Source organism: Macaca thibetana, chromosome 4 (assembly GCF_024542745.1).
Source record: "Macaca thibetana thibetana isolate TM-01 chromosome 4, ASM2454274v1, whole genome shotgun sequence".
NCBI classification, from domain to species: Eukaryota; Metazoa; Chordata; class Mammalia; order Primates; family Cercopithecidae; genus Macaca; species Macaca thibetana.
This window is the reverse complement of record NC_065581.1, coordinates 47048790-47066004: the sequence shown is the minus strand read 5'-3', so window position 1 is coordinate 47066004 and position 17215 is coordinate 47048790. Positions and strand designations below refer to the sequence as shown.

Below are 17215 nucleotides of genomic sequence, written 5' to 3'. Positions count from 1 at the left end.
GGACTCATGTTTATGGGGACTTTTTCCCTTCTAAATCCTAACCTCTTCATTCTTCACTTTCTTGGAAATTCCTCAACGCATAAACACAATCTTTTATTTGTCCAGATTTTCTAGTCCTCAGTAAGAGCATTGGTTTGAATTACACAGTCTAGCAGTACTCGATACAGTACCCAACATGTCTTTTTAAGATTACGAAAAAAAGGGGGAGAATCTTCACAGAAATTTTGAGTGTAAAAAACATACTCTCCTCAGTGGATATTTCAAACATTTTGTAAATCCATAGTACTCTGTCTAACCTATAGAAGCCCCTTTATAAAATGGTTATTTGTATAGTGAAATTTTCTATACTTGTTTTGGGGTTAATTTCTATTGCTCCTTTCCACCACCCCACCTACGAAAGTGAGATAGAGCATGGTTGATATGAATGTAATGCTGATTAAATTAACAGCAAATTGTATCTTTAACACAAAAGGAGAGTCTAGACTGGAGACATGTCTATAAATCATCATCATGGAGCTGTCAGTAGAAGAGCTCACTAGGTTGTGTATTGACAGTGGAAATGACATTTCAGAGGCCAAAGGAATAAAAAAAGACTTGTGGACACACAGAAAGCCTGCACAGCAGTTTGGCTTACTCTTTGGATATAGACTCTGCTTTTACCTCCCAGGTAATTTTGACCATGGGACAGGAGTCAGAGGATCTAGTCATTTCAACATATACACATACTTATACATTAGAATACAGAACTATATATACACACATGTGTGCCTATATAGTATATACACACACGCATATATATACACTTACACATATACTTACATACACACATACACATATATGTTGTGATCAGCATGTCTATTACAGGACTCCAAAGCCCAATTGGATCATTTAGATTCTCACATATTCTTTCAAGCAATGGTTGTGAATGTGTGTGGGAGTACACTACTGGAGTGGATGGAGAAGGATGTAAATAATAACCAAACATAGGCACTAAGGAGGCTGGGAGTTGGGGAAAGAGGCAAAGTTAGCATCTGAACCTCAGGAAGCACAGGGTCTGGAAAATGATTCTGGATACAAGGCTCTCAGCAGCAAGAGTTAACCCATGAGTACACATAGGTAATTTGTTGGTATAAATAACATTTTACCACTTTTGAAATAATTCTCTTTCAGAGTAAAAAAAGTGCCATTTATTCTTTTCTTTTCCTACAATTCTTAGCAGTGTTCTCTTAATACAAAAATAGGAAATGAATTATCACTGCTCTAATAGAGGGAACTTTCTTGAATCCATATGCAATTGGACAAGTCATTAAATACCTATGGCTATGTACAAAACAAAGTTTAAATATTAGACTGCTTCCCCCATCATCCCCGCTATTTTATAATCGGTTTTTTTCAAATCTCTTCTCTTCTACCGTAAGCCAATAAATTACAGCTCTGGAGGCTCTGTAAAACTTATCTTGGCTTTCTTTCCAATGATGTCCTTGTGCTGGATTGTATATTTATACACTGTTTTAAAATTTTTGTTAAAGAGTTTAAAAAATCCTAATATCTATTTGGGCTTCTATATTACTAAGTCATGTCAACATCTAGCACAGTAAGTATATTTTGCAAGAAGGTAACAAATGTAAAAATCACCAGTGGCACTGAACTTTATATTTAATAATTACAGTCAGAATGTTTTGGTAGATTTTATTCACACAAATTTTTAAAATCATGAACAAAGTCATTAATTCTGAATTCAAGTAAGTCAAAAATATTTTAATTTAAATTAAGGCACTACATAACACATTTCTTTAAAGCACACTCATGTTATTTTATTTACATACTATTTTAAGAATTGACAATAAATACACATTTTCCATCTCCTCCTTGTCCTTCATTTATAACTTTACGTGTTAACAAGGAAGTAAAACCCTCCAAATAAAAGGAATTAAATGCAATCATCCATAAAGCTTATCAGATACGGGCACAAGGAGGAGACACCCAAGAACAATGTAAAAACATTTTAATCCTTTAATGTTCCAAGAATTCTATAAATTCTTAAGCCAAACCTTAATGGAATAATAATACAAAACCTATAGATAAACATTGAAAGTTTTTTTCTATTGCTATTTACCAGAAGAACTGCATATAAATAACAGCAGCAGAACTGTCCTATGTTATACATGAATATACCTATTCTGAATTTACTGACTGAATTAAAAACACTTAATCAAAACCTTTCCCATTACCTTGGGGTATTGTTTCCTGGAGCCAAATACTTTCTACCACCCAGAAAATAGAGCAGTATATTAGTTATTTAACAAAATACACACCAAAACCTTAATGTAAGAGGCTAGTTTTACTGTAAGATTTTCTCAGTGTACTAAAGGAGTCAATGGCTTTAACAGTGATAATTTTTTTAAAGATACAAATGAATCAACACATAGTTGAATATATATGTTTTATTAAATAAATACTATTCTTCTTGTTCCATCAACATATACTTTTTAAATTTTTGCTTAATTTACAAGTCAATATTTTGAGAATGTAAGGAAAGACAAATATGTAAATATCTTGTTGAAAGGGTTAAGATACTGACAGGACATCCCTTCGTATTCCATACTATATAAAATCCACTCATGAGTTGGATGCCAAGTATAGATTTCTGAAACTGATAACCACCAATCACGCTAATGCAATCATTAAAACTCACACCATTGCAAGGACCAAGTATAAAATATTCTGCTACTATTTTAGATACTTCAAAAACATCTACTTCTTTAAATGAAAAGCTTTAAATGTGTCAATGCTATTCGCTTTTTAACGGAAATTAAAGTAGAACTTTTCTATTATTCTGTTTAGATCAACTATTAATATTAACCTTTAGGATTACTGTTTTATGTGAAAAAATTGGAAATTTTTTAAAGCAAAATTAGTACTATTGGTTTTTATTTCATTTATTTTACTGTTCTTAATACAGTCAATTTATGACCAACAGCATGGATTATTTATATAGGGTTTGAAAATGCCTCTCAACAACCCCAAATACAACAGGCAGCAAATACCGGGCTCAAGAAATTAGCAGTGACTGAATAGGATGCATTGTATGTTTGATGACTGGCACCACTGTTCTTCTTTACCATCATAGATAATCAACATTTAACTGGGCTGCATATTTATTACACTCTTATATTTGTAAAACAGTTACCAAGTTTATTTTATATTGTCAAAACTTTACAGATCATACTATTAACTGCTTATCTCATGTACTGATGAATGGTTCTTGAGCCCAATTCTTCCCCTATTAAATATAATCTAGTCTGTCACAACCTAGTTTCTTCATATTAATTTTGATTACTAGAAGGTACCAGCTAGCAAAAGCAGGATGACAGTTCTTCACAATAAACCCTTGGCTCTGAACAAATGTTAAACAGAGGGATTATTTCTGTGATGCAAAGACTGGAGAAAAAAGTGGAGGTAGCACTAAGGCTATTCTGCCACTTAACATATGAATGGTGTGAAAGACCAAAGATACTAAATTCTGTTTAAAATTTCTTAACTATTCTATAGCCTAAAATGTAAGGTATAGTCCCAAAGATAAATATAAAAATCTCCATTCCTCATTCTGTCCCAGTCAAATTGAGATTTGTATTTGGGTCATAAATTTTTCTGCAGCATTTGGATACCTCAGGTTACAACAAACATGAGAGAGTTAAAAGATAAAAGTTAATGAAATTAAGTTATGATTTTAACTTGTGAGTTAGGAGAAAGTAAACAAATATGAAGTGCAAAAATAACCTTTCCTGAGATCTGTGTGTTTCAGGAATGTGGAAGCCTGGCCACAGTCCATCTCCGACCTCCTTCTATAGTAAGTCACATAATGTCCACACAACTACACACAAACACACTTGCACAGGCACGCACAAACAACTAAGTAATTTACACAAAGGCATTAAGCACAGATAGAGAGAAAAGCACTTGTCTCTCTTTTCTTCTGAATTTCTTATTAACAACAATCTTCAAAAGATATAACCTTTAAGACTAACAGCTTAAGATGTAATGGTGACAACTCACGCTTTTATCAAATGGTCTCAGTTGTTTTTTTTAAATAGGTTTCCTTAAAATATTTCTTCATTTGCTATATCTTTTCTGTCTGCTCCAACTTTATTAACCAACACAGAGCATTTCCTACCTCAAGAGGGTACTTGAAATACAAACTACTTAAAGGTAAATATAAAAATATAGGAAACTTTTCCTCCCTAATATACAAAATTCACAAATTGCATAAATATTTCTATTGTTTTCTTTACAAATATATAAATTTATTAGAAAAACATGCCTACTAAATTTTGGTATATTTTCATTTAAAGATGTATCACATCTTCATTGCAAAATAAAAGCAGAGGAAGTATTTTTCTCAAGCCATTTTTAGTATTTCTAGTTAGGGTTGATGTTACCTAATGATTTCCTACCAGAAGATGTGACCTAATGATTTACTAACATTGTTACTATGGTCAGGGTTATCTTATTAGCAAATAAACCAAAACAAAACACAAGGAAAACAAAAGAATGATTTTAACATGCTTAGTCTAAGTTCTTTGTCTTTCAAAGTATTCTTTTTCATAGTTACAACACTATTCTTTGGGTGTATTCTTAGTTTTGTGATTAATCAAAGACACTTTGTATAAGCCCTAACACTTGTCACCCAATTAAAGGATCATCATCATCTTCTTGTAGCTGAAGTCGAGAAAACGGACGAGGTACAGAAAGTCTATTCTGCATGATTATTATGAGGCATGTTAGCGTGGTTAACACCAAGAGTGAACCGACAACAATTGCGATGGCTTCTGGCAGATTGATGCACCACTGGTCAACTAACAAGCACTTAGTATGACCAAAAGTCCCATTATTGGGATGTGGTTTTAATCCCAGGATGTGGCACATCATTGGATAAATATCCACAATGTTAATTGTGCTATGCTTGTAGCCTTTGTGAAATGCAGGTCCGTGGGCAGCTAGAAATGGATGCATACTAGGCAAAGAATTATCATAACCATGGTCACCTACTGAAAAAGAACAAAACAACATCAGTAAATAAGATCAGACTTTTTAGGAAAAAATAACTTGTTTCTAGTATATACACATTCAATTCTTTCAGAAAGGGACCAGAAATAAAAATTTCTATTTCTTCAACTCAGCTATGTTCCCTATTTCCCTCTCTCTTTCTCAAATACACACACACAAACACACACACATGCCCCTTTTCCCAACTGGTCATACCCTCAGACTTTACCACCACTTCTCAACCTGACGTACTTATCTTTCAGCCCTAGTACCACTTACTTCACCTGGCAATCTCAGCACTGTTTGCAAAAGCTCGCTGCAAACAGTACTAGTTATAAAGACAGTGGTCAGGCTGAGGGTTCTGTGTAACTGGGAAGAGCAGAATGAGTAATGCCAGAAAATGGAGAAAAAGAAAATCTGCAGCCTAACCTATCTCAATTGTTAGAGGAAGGATCTTGCATTGAATGTGTTGTCTAACCTGGTGACTCCATCCCAGTAAAAGTTAGACTTAAAGAAAAGCGTATGATAGTCCCTAATACAACTCCAATAATAAATTTCCAATTTTTAGCTTTAACAAATGTTGCCATTTAATGCACACCAGCTGTATTTAATGAGCTCCCACTTTCATATTACATACAGGTGACTGAGTGATAAGTATATTGATATTTGTTATATTATTCTTTGGTGGTATGTTTGAAATATTTCATCATAAAAATAAAAAATATGACGAAAAGCAGAATATACAGAAAGATTTCAATATTAAAACATACACACACGCACACACATATATATATATAAGAAAAAAGATTGGATGGGGGGAAATGCCCACAATTAACATTTGCCTATAAATCTGTACTGAGGGATTATGGATAGTTTTTGTTCTCTTTCCTATGCTTTTCTGTACTTGCAGTTTTCAATAACGAATATGCAACATATAACACTGATGTAAATAATACAAACTTCATTGACCCTGAGTCTGTCCTATGCTTGCCTGATACTTCTAAATTGCTATATATCAGAGAACTGCAAACTACAGCCCATAGCGAAGGTCAGCCCTCCATCCTTTTTGTAAACAGAGTTTCACTAAAACCCACCACTTCAATTTGTTTACAGGTTGTCTATGGCTGCTTTCACACAATAAAGGCAGAGTTGAGTAGCTGAGACAGAGACCAGCTGGCCCACAAAGCCTAAAGTATTTTCTACCTGGCCCTTTACTAAAAAAGTTTGCTGACCCTTAGTATAGGCCACAAAATTAGATTTTTAAAAAAGCATTTGAATTGAATATGAAATATGGATAAATAAGCTTCAGTTTGAGGCAAGAACTGTAACTCTCCCCTACACATTTTCTCTCCTATACATTTTTAAGGAGAGATTTTGATGTATCTGTTTTGTTCACTTGGTGGATTTTTTTGTCTGGTTACTTTCTGGTTCTTGCCCAGTGTTCTAAATAGCTGTAGCATTCAGGTAAATGATTTTGTCACTGGGGAAGACTTAGGGTTACTCAGACAAATTTTTTTTTAACACACACAAGAACAAGGATTAGCTAATCTCTCCCCTTTTACTGTTTCTTTACTTCTCTCTTTTATTTTGTATAAATCAAGAGAATGAATCTTGAAAATTACTGACAGTAATTGCAGTTTTGGAAAGAAAGTAAGACTATGCCTTCACTCTTAAATCTACTTTCTAATTTAAAGGTGAAATTGTGATTACTGTAAATTCTATGAAATGAAGACCTGGGAATTATCTGGTTGAAAATTGAACTAATTCTTCTGTGTGAACTTCTTTAAGTCGAAGTACCCTCTTAACACAACGGTATCACAAGACATGATTTGTTCCTACTATACAACAGAAATATCTCAACTAAATACTTACATTTTTGTGATGATTTATTTAGCACAATTGTCCAGCCTTCATTTGCAACCAAAATAATGGGCTGAATCCGATCATTATGTTGGTAATAAAATCTGTTAGGAATGTCTTCTTTGAGATAAACATTCATATGAGAGTTACAGTTTTTCAGTTTGTTGTAAACCTCTGTTCTATCTGAGAAAAAAAGGAAACAGCAAAGGAAACAAGTTATAATTGGTAAGGAAAAAATATGTCTAACTAGAATAACTGGATAATATCATCTATTAAATCACTTCTTAAAAAAACAGAGCAATAATAATGTGACAGTGTTGGGGACTGATACACACAAACACACACCTTTCTCAAACATTAACAAATCTGTTTCACTTTGTGGATTACCGTGGTGGACTTCTATAGAAAGGGGACATTTTTCATGTGTATCTTCCTAAGTAAACATAAACTAATTACATGTTACTACTAACTACTAATTCTGTGATCAGTAGAAGAAAGGTACCTCACACTGTCACCACTAAACATCACACACTAAAATCTAAGATGTTGAAGGATAAAAATTTCCTTTTTCCATTAGTGCAAGTAATTAGATATATCAAAAGCAAAGCAATATTCACTTTGAAACTAAACCATAACCCATATAACTAAACCGTAAGTCAACTGCTCTAAACTTGTAAAGAAGAGGAAAAACACATATAATCTCACTCTGAGTATATGGTTCTAAACTACAAAAAGCCAGAGCTTCATTCTTTTATACAACCCACCCCCCTCAATCAATTGCCCCATTCAAATAATAGTATCCCTCAGCTGAATGTTTACTTACTTATTTTTGGAAGTATTGCAGCAACTGGGCTCAAATCTATAAGAGTGTAGTATGAATGATCGATGCAGACATCCAAGTTTATCAGTCTATCCTGAGAACACTGGGTCATCCCATGATCACTTGTAATGATCACATTAAGATTTTCCCACAGCCCTAACATCTTGAGTTTTTGGACTAAGTCACCGATAAGATCATCTATTTTTTTCAACACTCTGCTCATGTTTTCTTTATCTTCAGGTCCATACTTGTGGCCACTTGCATCTGGTTCTTCCCAATAGAGTGTTGCAAAGGTGACTGGTGGGTTTGAATTGTTTAGCCACATAGTAATATTATTTAGTCTTTCCTCAAATGACACTGAGGAGTTGTAATTCATAAAATAGGAAGAGGTGGTATTGTGAATGGGTACATCAGTACCAGGCCACATAGCAGCAGCACTTGATCTGTTTTCCTGAAGCTGATTGGTCACCCAAATAGGTACTGCCTCATTCCACCAAAAAGGATCCTTGTCATTAGAGTCAGAAAAATGTTTCTTTGTGACTGCATCATACATGGAATTAGCCACAATGCCATGGCTTTCTTCATACAAGCCTGTCACAATACTGTAGTGGTTTGGAAATGTTTTTGTGATAAAAACATTTTTAACATGCTCTACCAAGACACCTTCTTTGATAAAATTCTGGAGATGAGGAAATTCATAGTTCTTCAGATAATCAGCTCTGAATCCATCAAAGGATACTAGTAGTAACTTAGGTGGCAAACTAGAGGAAGAGTCACTTCTACAACCAGTAATAAGTCCAGAAAACAAAAGTATTACTAATAACTTCATAATGAACACGTTGAACGACAGCAATCAGGGTTCCTAAAATGTAAAAACACAATTCATAAGTAGCAATGCTATTTCATTTGGGTTAAGTTTTAGAATTTTAGCCCACAGGAGGAGAGAACCAATATTTATATGCCAGCTTTACCTATATTAACTTAAATAATGCCATTTATTTAAAAATAAAGCTAAACTTGGAAAAAATAAAAATTGTCTTTACTTGTCCAGTTTCCTGTTTATATATATGCCCTACTCTATCCTTTATATGGACCATTTTTATACTCCACATCAATACTCCTCCTAGGCTGTCATGCGCATTAGCTGCATTAGAAATTCTTCTAAAGGCTTAATAAAAATAGATGCAGACACTAAAATGATTCTTTTATATAATATAAAGTTAATGCCAAGCTTTCAGAGGCTCCAGAGATGATGATTATTTTTCCAGTTTAATAAATTGTACTTTATAGTTTCTTTAACCCACAGAAATAATTGGTGGAAATTCTACCATATTGGCTTATTGCCAGTTCTTGTGGAAAATATTGCTATAAAAAAGGGGGGATAAGAAATAAATGCTATTGAAAAAAAGCCCCCCATCAGTCTGTACATGCCCCAATAGTCACATGAAGTTGATTAACAAACATACAAAGCCTACAGGGACATGGATGCTCCAGTAACTTATGAAGAAATCCAATAGCTATTGAAATGAATTTTACTACCACGTCCCTCTTAAACTTCCTTTTTGCAATCAACAACTATTTTCACTAATAGTTTCCCAAGGCTTAAAGCTATCTCTGATTCTTTGTTCTTTTTTTTAAAATCAATTCACTGATGACAAAAACAGCTTTTCCCTAATAAATCTCCCTGCCTTCAGTCTCTATCTTCTTTGGCCTCTAAGAAAATAAGACGTGTGATTTAGGCAGAATGATTCATTTTAGATGGACGGGATGCCTCTTCGATTGTAAGAGGAGAGAAGGAGCAAAGGTAGGGGAGCGGACAGGTTTGAGGACTGGAGGTGAAGAGAGTTGCCAGAGGTAGGGTCAATTATTGAGAGGCAGCAGACTGGTAAAAGGTTCAGAGGTCTGAGGAACAGAAAAAATGTCTGAAATAGTTAATGTGGAGGATGGGAGAAAGTGTGAGGAAACAGCAGAACTGGGGTCAATGTTGACAGCTGTCATGAATTTTCATAGTGACATGGTTGACTGGTTTTCTCTAGCAACTCAGTAAACCTGGCACAGGCATGAACAAAACAGGCAGCTGATCCTCCCTGGATTTGAGATTCTGCCAGAAACTGAAGGAAGACAAAGGAAGTTGAAGATGCTAACTTTAGCAGCTGAAATTTGGGCTGTAGCATCTAAGCTGAAACTGACAGATGTGAGTAGAGAGGTTCTGGTGAAGTCAAAGAACTAATTAAGATTAGTTAAGAGTAACTTTTAGTGAAAGTTGCAAAGATCTGGGATTGCAGTTATAATGCCAACAAGTGAATGCATTATTTCAGATTAAGAAGACCCTGAACATGGTAATGGGTATGCATGTTGAGGTCCCAGGTATGAAGAGCAGCAAGTTAACTAATATGATTATGAAGTTCAGGAGTCATGTATTGTGTATTCTCTCAAGTAGACTGGAAATTCTTTCTTTCTTTCAAACATGCCACCTGGAGGATCTGTGTACTTGTGGTCAAATACTTACTGACAGAGGCTGTGATCCTCTTAAAAACTGACTTAAAATTAGAAAGACCAAAGGCACAGAATCTGATTTATGAGGATCTTGGGTCTAGAAAATCTCTACTATTTTAATCTGAGACAGGTTGCCTTCTGAATATGGTGCATGGAACATTTGTTCCTGGTGCTCCCCAATAACCAAAAATAATGCAGAGTAACAAAACCACCTCTCCAAAGGACAGAGTAACAAACCTAATAAGGGGTAGAGGAGGCATATGGGTATTTCCACAGACACAGCCCTAGTCATATCTCAGCAATTTCAGCTATCAAGAAACTAGACAATGGTACTTCCCCTTTCATTCAATATTTTATGCCCCCAACACAGTGTTTATGTATGACTTAACTCCTCCCTCAGAGAGTTTTAACTGGGTTCAATCAGATGACAATATCATGTGGGTTGCTACAATTTTAGAAGTTGTGTCAAGGGCATGCAGGTCTCCATGAAAGCTTGGATTGAGTAGATTCCCTGGTTTCTCTGAGTATCGTTCCCCATATCCAAATATTTCTTTCCAACAACAGAGACTTTTAAATCAGCAAATAGGTGGCACAGTATCTTCTCACAGGGAAAACATACTCATAAATTTACTTTTTGAAAAACACTATTTACTTCTCTGGCTCTTTCCCTGTGTAACTATTTTATATTCCCAACCAGTCTTATCCCATCGCACAGCTGTTCTGCTGCCAAATCCAATCTGATATGTGTCAGATGGAATGCATTCTCTATACCTCCACATCTTTTCCCCCTTCCTTAGTTCCCAGTCCTTTAAAACAGCTTCACCATTCTCTCAATCACAAAGAGATCCCCTGAGTATATGATCAGTTGCCAGTCTAGTCAATTCTATCTTCACATCATCTAATACAGCACATCAGACATAAGAATCACTGAAGGAAGTTTGTTAAAAGTACAGCTGTCAAGTCACTATAACTAGGAGATTCTGATTCAGTCAGCCCACAGTAGAGGCCAGAAACCTGCGTGTGAAACAAACATTTTTAACAGCTACCCACTCATCCATCTCTACTACTGCTATATTTCTTTAGACCTCAATACCTCTTGTCCAGAGCACTTTTGTCTCTTAATTCACCTTTCTACCTCAACCACCTTCCACTTTCTCACCTCACATCTACTGCCAACTCAGTTTCCCTGGGCACAGCTCTGTTCATGTTCCCTTAATTAAAAATATATTCAAAAGATCCCCCTGCCTATACAAAAAGCCCAAATGCCTGAGTCTCACATTCAAGTCCCTCCAATATCCAGGCCCAACTTGCATGCAAATTACTGTGAAATAAATACAGAAATAACTGTCAACTTGAATTTCCATTCACCATATTTCATTGTCACGATCTTTCTGAAATGTATTACAACATGTAAAGTATAATCATCATTCATCTTGGTGGTCTATAATAGCTCTTCAGTATTAGTTTGCATTTCCAGAATATCCTAAAATTAGTTCCTACATACGAAGGCTGGCTCAGCAGACACCTGGGTCATTTTGTAAAAAATCATTCAACAAATATCTACTATCACTAATTCCATAACACAAAAGTATATGTATGTGCCATGTATTAGGGAACAAAGAACTTATACTTTTCAAATATATAATAAAGCAGGAGCATAAATAACAAAAATAATAAATCAGGCTGTCATCTGGAAAAAGACAGGCTTTATACTTTAATCAATTTTGTTCTACAACACCAAATAACAGAATAGACTTCAATTAGCAAATAGGTGGCACAGTATCTTCTCACGGGGAAAAATACTCATAAATTTATGAGTACATATTTGTAACAGTGTGTTTGAGATTCACACATCATAATGTATTATTTTTAACGCTAAGAGAAATTACTAAAAATGGAATATTGTAGTATGTCTAAACATTTTCCAGTAGATTTACCTCTAAGAGCAGAGGGGTGCCAAGACAATTCAACAAATGGTACAGGGACAACTGGATATCCACATGCAAAAGAACAAATTGGAGCCCTGCCTCATACCATACACAAAAATTCATTCAAAGTAGATCACAGACCTTGGTTAAGAGCTAAAACTGTAAAGCTCTTAAAAGAAAATGTAGGAGTAAATGTAGGAGTAACTTTTTGTAACCCTGGGTTCTTAGATACCACACCAAGAGCACAAGTGACCAAAAAAGAGAAATGAACTGGACTTCAAAATTTAAAAGTCTCATGCTTTAAACGATACCATCAAGAAAGTGAAAAGGCAACACAGAGAATGGAAGAAAATATTTGCAAATCATATATCTGAAGAGATTTGTATCTAGACTATACAAAGAACTGCTACAACTCAATAATAAAAAGTCGGATAATCCAATTAAAAAATGAGCATGATCTGAAAAAGATATTTCTCCAAAGACACAGATGACAAATTAGCACATGAAAAGATGCTCAACAGCATTAGTCATCAGAGAAATGCAATCAAACCCACAATAAGATACCACTTCACACCCAGAAGGATGAGTAAATAAAAGAGATAACAAGTGTTGATAGAGAAAATGAAACTGTTATAAACTGCTACAGGAAATGTAAAATGGTACAGCCACTTTGGAAAATATTCTGGCAGTCTTCAAAGGGTTAAATATAGGACTACCATAAAACCCAGCAATTCTACTATTAGGCATGTGCCCAAGAGAAATGAAAACATATGTCCACGCAAAAACTTGTACACAAATGTTCACAGCAGCATTATTTGTAAGACTCAAGAAGTAGAAACATCTCAATGTGCACTAACTTATGAATGGATAAATAAAATGTGATATATCCATATAATAAAATATTATTTGACAAAAAAAGGAAGGAAGTGCTGACACATTTTACAACCTGGATAAATATGCTAAATGTAAGAACGCAGTCACAAAAAATCACTTATTGTATGATTCCATTTAGATAAAATGTCTAGAATCGGCAAATCTACAGAGACTAAAAGTAACTATAGTAACTATCTAGGGCTAGGGGTTGGGGGAGAAATGGGTAGTAAATGCCAGTAGGTATAAAGTTTATTTTGGGGGTTATGAAAATGTTTTCAAATTGATTGTGATGACAGTTGCACAATTCCATAAAGCTGTACTCTTTAAATGAGTGAACTGAATGGTGTGTGATTTATATCTCAATAAAAAGGTTATTTTTTTAAAAAGAGCAGAGGGAAGTGAAATTGTAATATTAAATGTCCCGCCACAGAACAGGAAACATCTAATCTCATTTTACCTCAAAAAAAAGTGAATTTTATACTCCATAATACAGACTTGACTGTTTTAATGTGAAAGCTTTATATCACTTCCCATGTGCAAAACAGACCAAAAACCTGTGTCCATCCTCCCCTACGAAATACTAATCAAAATGCTTCTTCCTCAAATCTTGAGTTAAAAGGATGCTCCAGGAACACATGCTGTTAATCCTGTGGCTCAGTAATCCCTCAGCACACTGCTGGCATCCAAGCGTCGCAGTCCTTGTCCTCAGGATTAGGATTACAGACGAAGTGCAAAGACTATAGACTGAAGTCAGAAGGGTCCCAGAACCTGAGCTCACAACTAGTAGATGGGTGATCTTGGGTAGATCCAACTTTTCCTGGCTTCTGTTTCCTTGTGTGTAAAATGGGGATGCGTAAAGGTTACAGAACAGGCCCTCAAAATTAGTTTCCCTTTATCATTCTAGTTACAAAGCTGTTGCGGGGGCAGGGGGAACCAAGTCTATACTATGACAGGCAGAATATTATTGTGAAACTATAAAATACACTAGGAAAAATTTAGTCTCATCTCCTCGCATATGATGACCTTTCATATGACTTTGTATATGATGAAGCTAAAGTTCAGTGACTGGCTGGGCTCAGAAAGCAATCAGTTGCTTTACTGCATTCTTACTAATTTCATGTCCTCAATAAGTTTACAAATCCAGTAATAGCAAGTTAACAAATCTGGTAATAATCTCCAAACTATTAACAGAACTCTTCTTTTATTAGCAGTGCTGGATCCATGTCTACCACATTCTGTCTCATTCTAACAGGGAGTGTTAAGCTACAGACAAACCAACAACAAGAAGTTCTCAAGCAGTTTCCAAGGTATGAAAATAAAGTTTGCAGGGAATGAAACTGTTATATTACAAAATATTGGGAGAAATTCTGTAATTTTTCACACCCAAAAGATGTCAAAGAGAAGAAAAAAAGCAGACCTCTGTGGACTGCAACCAAATATCCCCAAAACAACTGGAAGTATGAGTTAGTCTTCAATTCAGGGAACAAACTACCTTCTAACTTCTCTGGGAAGACCTTCTTGCATGGATGGAATGCAGTCAACTCTCACTGGGGCATTCTTAGCCCATGTGAAGCCAAGAGAGGATAAACCGTTACAGGATATGGTGAAAGATATTTGTCACCATTAGCATGCCATCTGCTCTGTAATACAATGAAACTCTCATACACCTTTAAAAACTTTATTCTATGTCTATAAATAAGGCCGTTACTTTTAGATTATTATCAGTTGCTTTCTTATAGTCTAAGGAAAAATATACACTCCCTAAAAAAATTCCTTGGTCTTAAAAATCGTAGGATTCTAAATTATTCTCCAATTCTGTAAAACACACAGAAATTTCTAGCATACATAAAATTTTCTAGCATCTTCAAAACACACTTATCTTACTTTCTACATAGTAAAATACCTCCCTCCATTACACCTTGTCATTTCATCAGAATTTATTCCAAATTATATCCTGTAACTAATCTAAGTGGAGGTGGGGGGGAAGATGCACAAGTGCTGCAGCCTTCTTAATTTCCTTAAAATAGCTTGACACAATCTCGGGGGTGGGGGGGTGAGAAGAAATAAAAGATCATAATACTGAAACCAGCAGCTGATATTTCACAGTAGTTGGCAAATCTTCCCTTCAGACTTGGGTCCACCAGATTGCCTGATTAAGCAAAGCCCTTCTGGAATCAGATGTGGTGTAAAGCTGAATCCGCCTGTCACTAGTTGTACAATCTTCATTGGACGCGTCCCTTCACTTCTCTGAGCCTGACTTTCGTCATCTGTAAAATGGGAATGCTATGATCTCATAGGGTGGTTGTGACAAGAAAAGGAAGCATTGTTTTTAAGTCCTTACGTGCTTTTAATCCAGCCCTTTAAAAAGGCACTTAAATGTACCTTTTATTGTTTGGTTGGCTTGTTTTCTAGGAAATTAGTTCTTAAATATATCTATAATTAACATAAACTCTAATCTAATATTCCCCAGACAGACGGATGTCGATGCCATCGGTGGTTCTCCTTTAAAACCAAAAGCCTGGCGACCCCTCCCCAGCTCCCCTCATTTTCACCCCAGACCCACCTTAGGTTCCTCCACTACCGTTCAGCTGACTTCCCTCCCTTCACACTTAACACCACAGGTTTCCTTCCCCAGTTCCACAACCACCTGCTAAATTTTCTTTCCTCTTCCCTTACTGGCCTCCGCCTCGGCCCGCCACCTCCCTGGCTCTTTCAGTCCCTTCGTGGACGTCCCCGCCGCGCCCCAGGGGACGTGCGTGTAGTGGGGGAGAATGGGTCAGAGGGTATCGTCTCACCATCTCTATTTTCAAAGCCCCTCGTGGACTGGGGAGGGGGTGACACTGCCCCACAGAACGCCGAGCGCGCCAGGCGCGTACTCACCAGCCGCCGCCGCCGCTTTTTTCCAACGCGCGGAACTCGGCGCTCGCGGCACCTGGCACTCGTGGGAAGTTGCGGGGAAGGGGGACCTCAAGGAAGAGGGGCGAGGCCGAGCTCTTCCTGAGGCGCCTGCGCAGTGGCGGGCGCCGCGCCGCGGGGCACAGCCCCAACCTCCCTATCTGCGCCGCTCGGGGCGCTCCGAATGTGCGCAGCTGCCAGGCGAGCGTCTACGGCACCAGCTCGGGACTGGCTGGGACAGGGCAGCAGAGTCTGAGACACGTCCTTGGATTGGATGCTAGAGCCAGAGTTGAATGTAACTTTCTTTCCGATTGGTTAGGTTCTTGGAGGGGTCGAATTGGACCTAAGAGTAGAGAGGTTCATTCCACTCTCCCACCACGCCCTTTTCTTATCCTAGATCTGGATGCCCTTCAGGGAACCTGAAAACCAGCGAGTCCGGGAAAGGGCTCTGGCAATTCCCAAGCCGATGACCTTCTGCCACTTAGTTAATGTGCACCTGGCAGCTTAGGTGACCGCGGAGAAAGCAACATTGGCTGCACCAAGGTCCGGCACAAGTCTAGAGAGGCTTCAGCCAGATCCAGAGAGTTGGGATAAATGAAACGTGGATCTACCATAGAAGTCTGTCCGTCTTACTGGATAAGCGAGCACCTTTACAGGGGAAGTTGGGTAATAGTTTAGAAGTAAGGTTAAAAGCAGCACAGTCCCTGCGGCAGGGAACCAGTAATGAGTTACAGCTGAGAACTGGGTGCTTTGACAGACGCGTATGTGGGATTGTGCTCCTGCTTTTAATGGAAAGATTATTCAATAGAATAATGTAACTAAACTTTCCAACATAAAAAGCAATTACCAAACAGAAGTAGAATTATTCGCTAATAGTTGGGTTGTCCAGGCACACTTGGCAATGAGAGGATAGCATCTTTTTTCTCTTTTTAATCTGTAGTGCCAAACAGAACTTGGTGTAGAAGTACTTACTAAATCATTATTGAATTTAATGGAACATTTAAAGGTGCATCAGGTTCACTGTCCCCCATGTTAAAATGCAGGCTCCGGGAGGTATTTTCTTTCTTGTTCACTACTGTATCTCCAGCTCAAATAAAAAGTGCAAATAAATTAATATTAATGACATGTAATATCCTCAAGTGTTAAGCATTTAATAGCTGTAAATCCAGTACCTGGATTAGTAAACTGCAGTAGTGGACCTTAGATAACAAATTCTGAAGTTGGTCCCCTTGGTCTGAGCTTTACAATATAGCTGTTAACAACAATCTGGAAGCAGCCATGGAGATGATCAGGCAAT

At 36.8% G+C, this 17215-nt stretch overlaps 1 protein-coding gene across 4 annotated transcripts; it reads right to left on the bottom strand.

Annotated features, from left to right (window-relative positions):
• Nucleotides 1-1641: 1641 nt before the first annotated feature.
• Nucleotides 1642-16154, bottom strand: ENPP4 (ectonucleotide pyrophosphatase/phosphodiesterase 4). 4 transcript variants are annotated; one of them, XM_050789031.1, is made up of 5 exons: nucleotides 15819-15873; nucleotides 15104-15290; nucleotides 7730-8588; nucleotides 6919-7089; nucleotides 1642-5048 (listed from the first exon to the last, which is right to left on the bottom strand). In XM_050789031.1, the coding sequence occupies exons 3-5, from the start codon at nucleotides 8553-8555 to the stop codon at nucleotides 4684-4686; spliced, it is 1362 nt and encodes a 453-aa protein (XP_050644988.1). In that variant the 5' UTR covers nucleotides 8556-8588; nucleotides 15104-15290; nucleotides 15819-15873; the 3' UTR covers nucleotides 1642-4683. The 4 variants fall into 4 exon arrangements, with proteins under 4 accessions (XP_050644988.1, XP_050644987.1, XP_050644990.1 ...); XM_050789030.1 differs by lacking the exons at nucleotides 15104-15290; nucleotides 15819-15873 and adding an exon at nucleotides 15904-16154; XM_050789033.1 differs by lacking the exons at nucleotides 15104-15290; nucleotides 15819-15873 and adding an exon at nucleotides 15904-16124 and having other exon boundaries at nucleotides 1642-5045.
• Between the last annotated feature and the right edge of the window lie 1061 nt (nucleotides 16155-17215).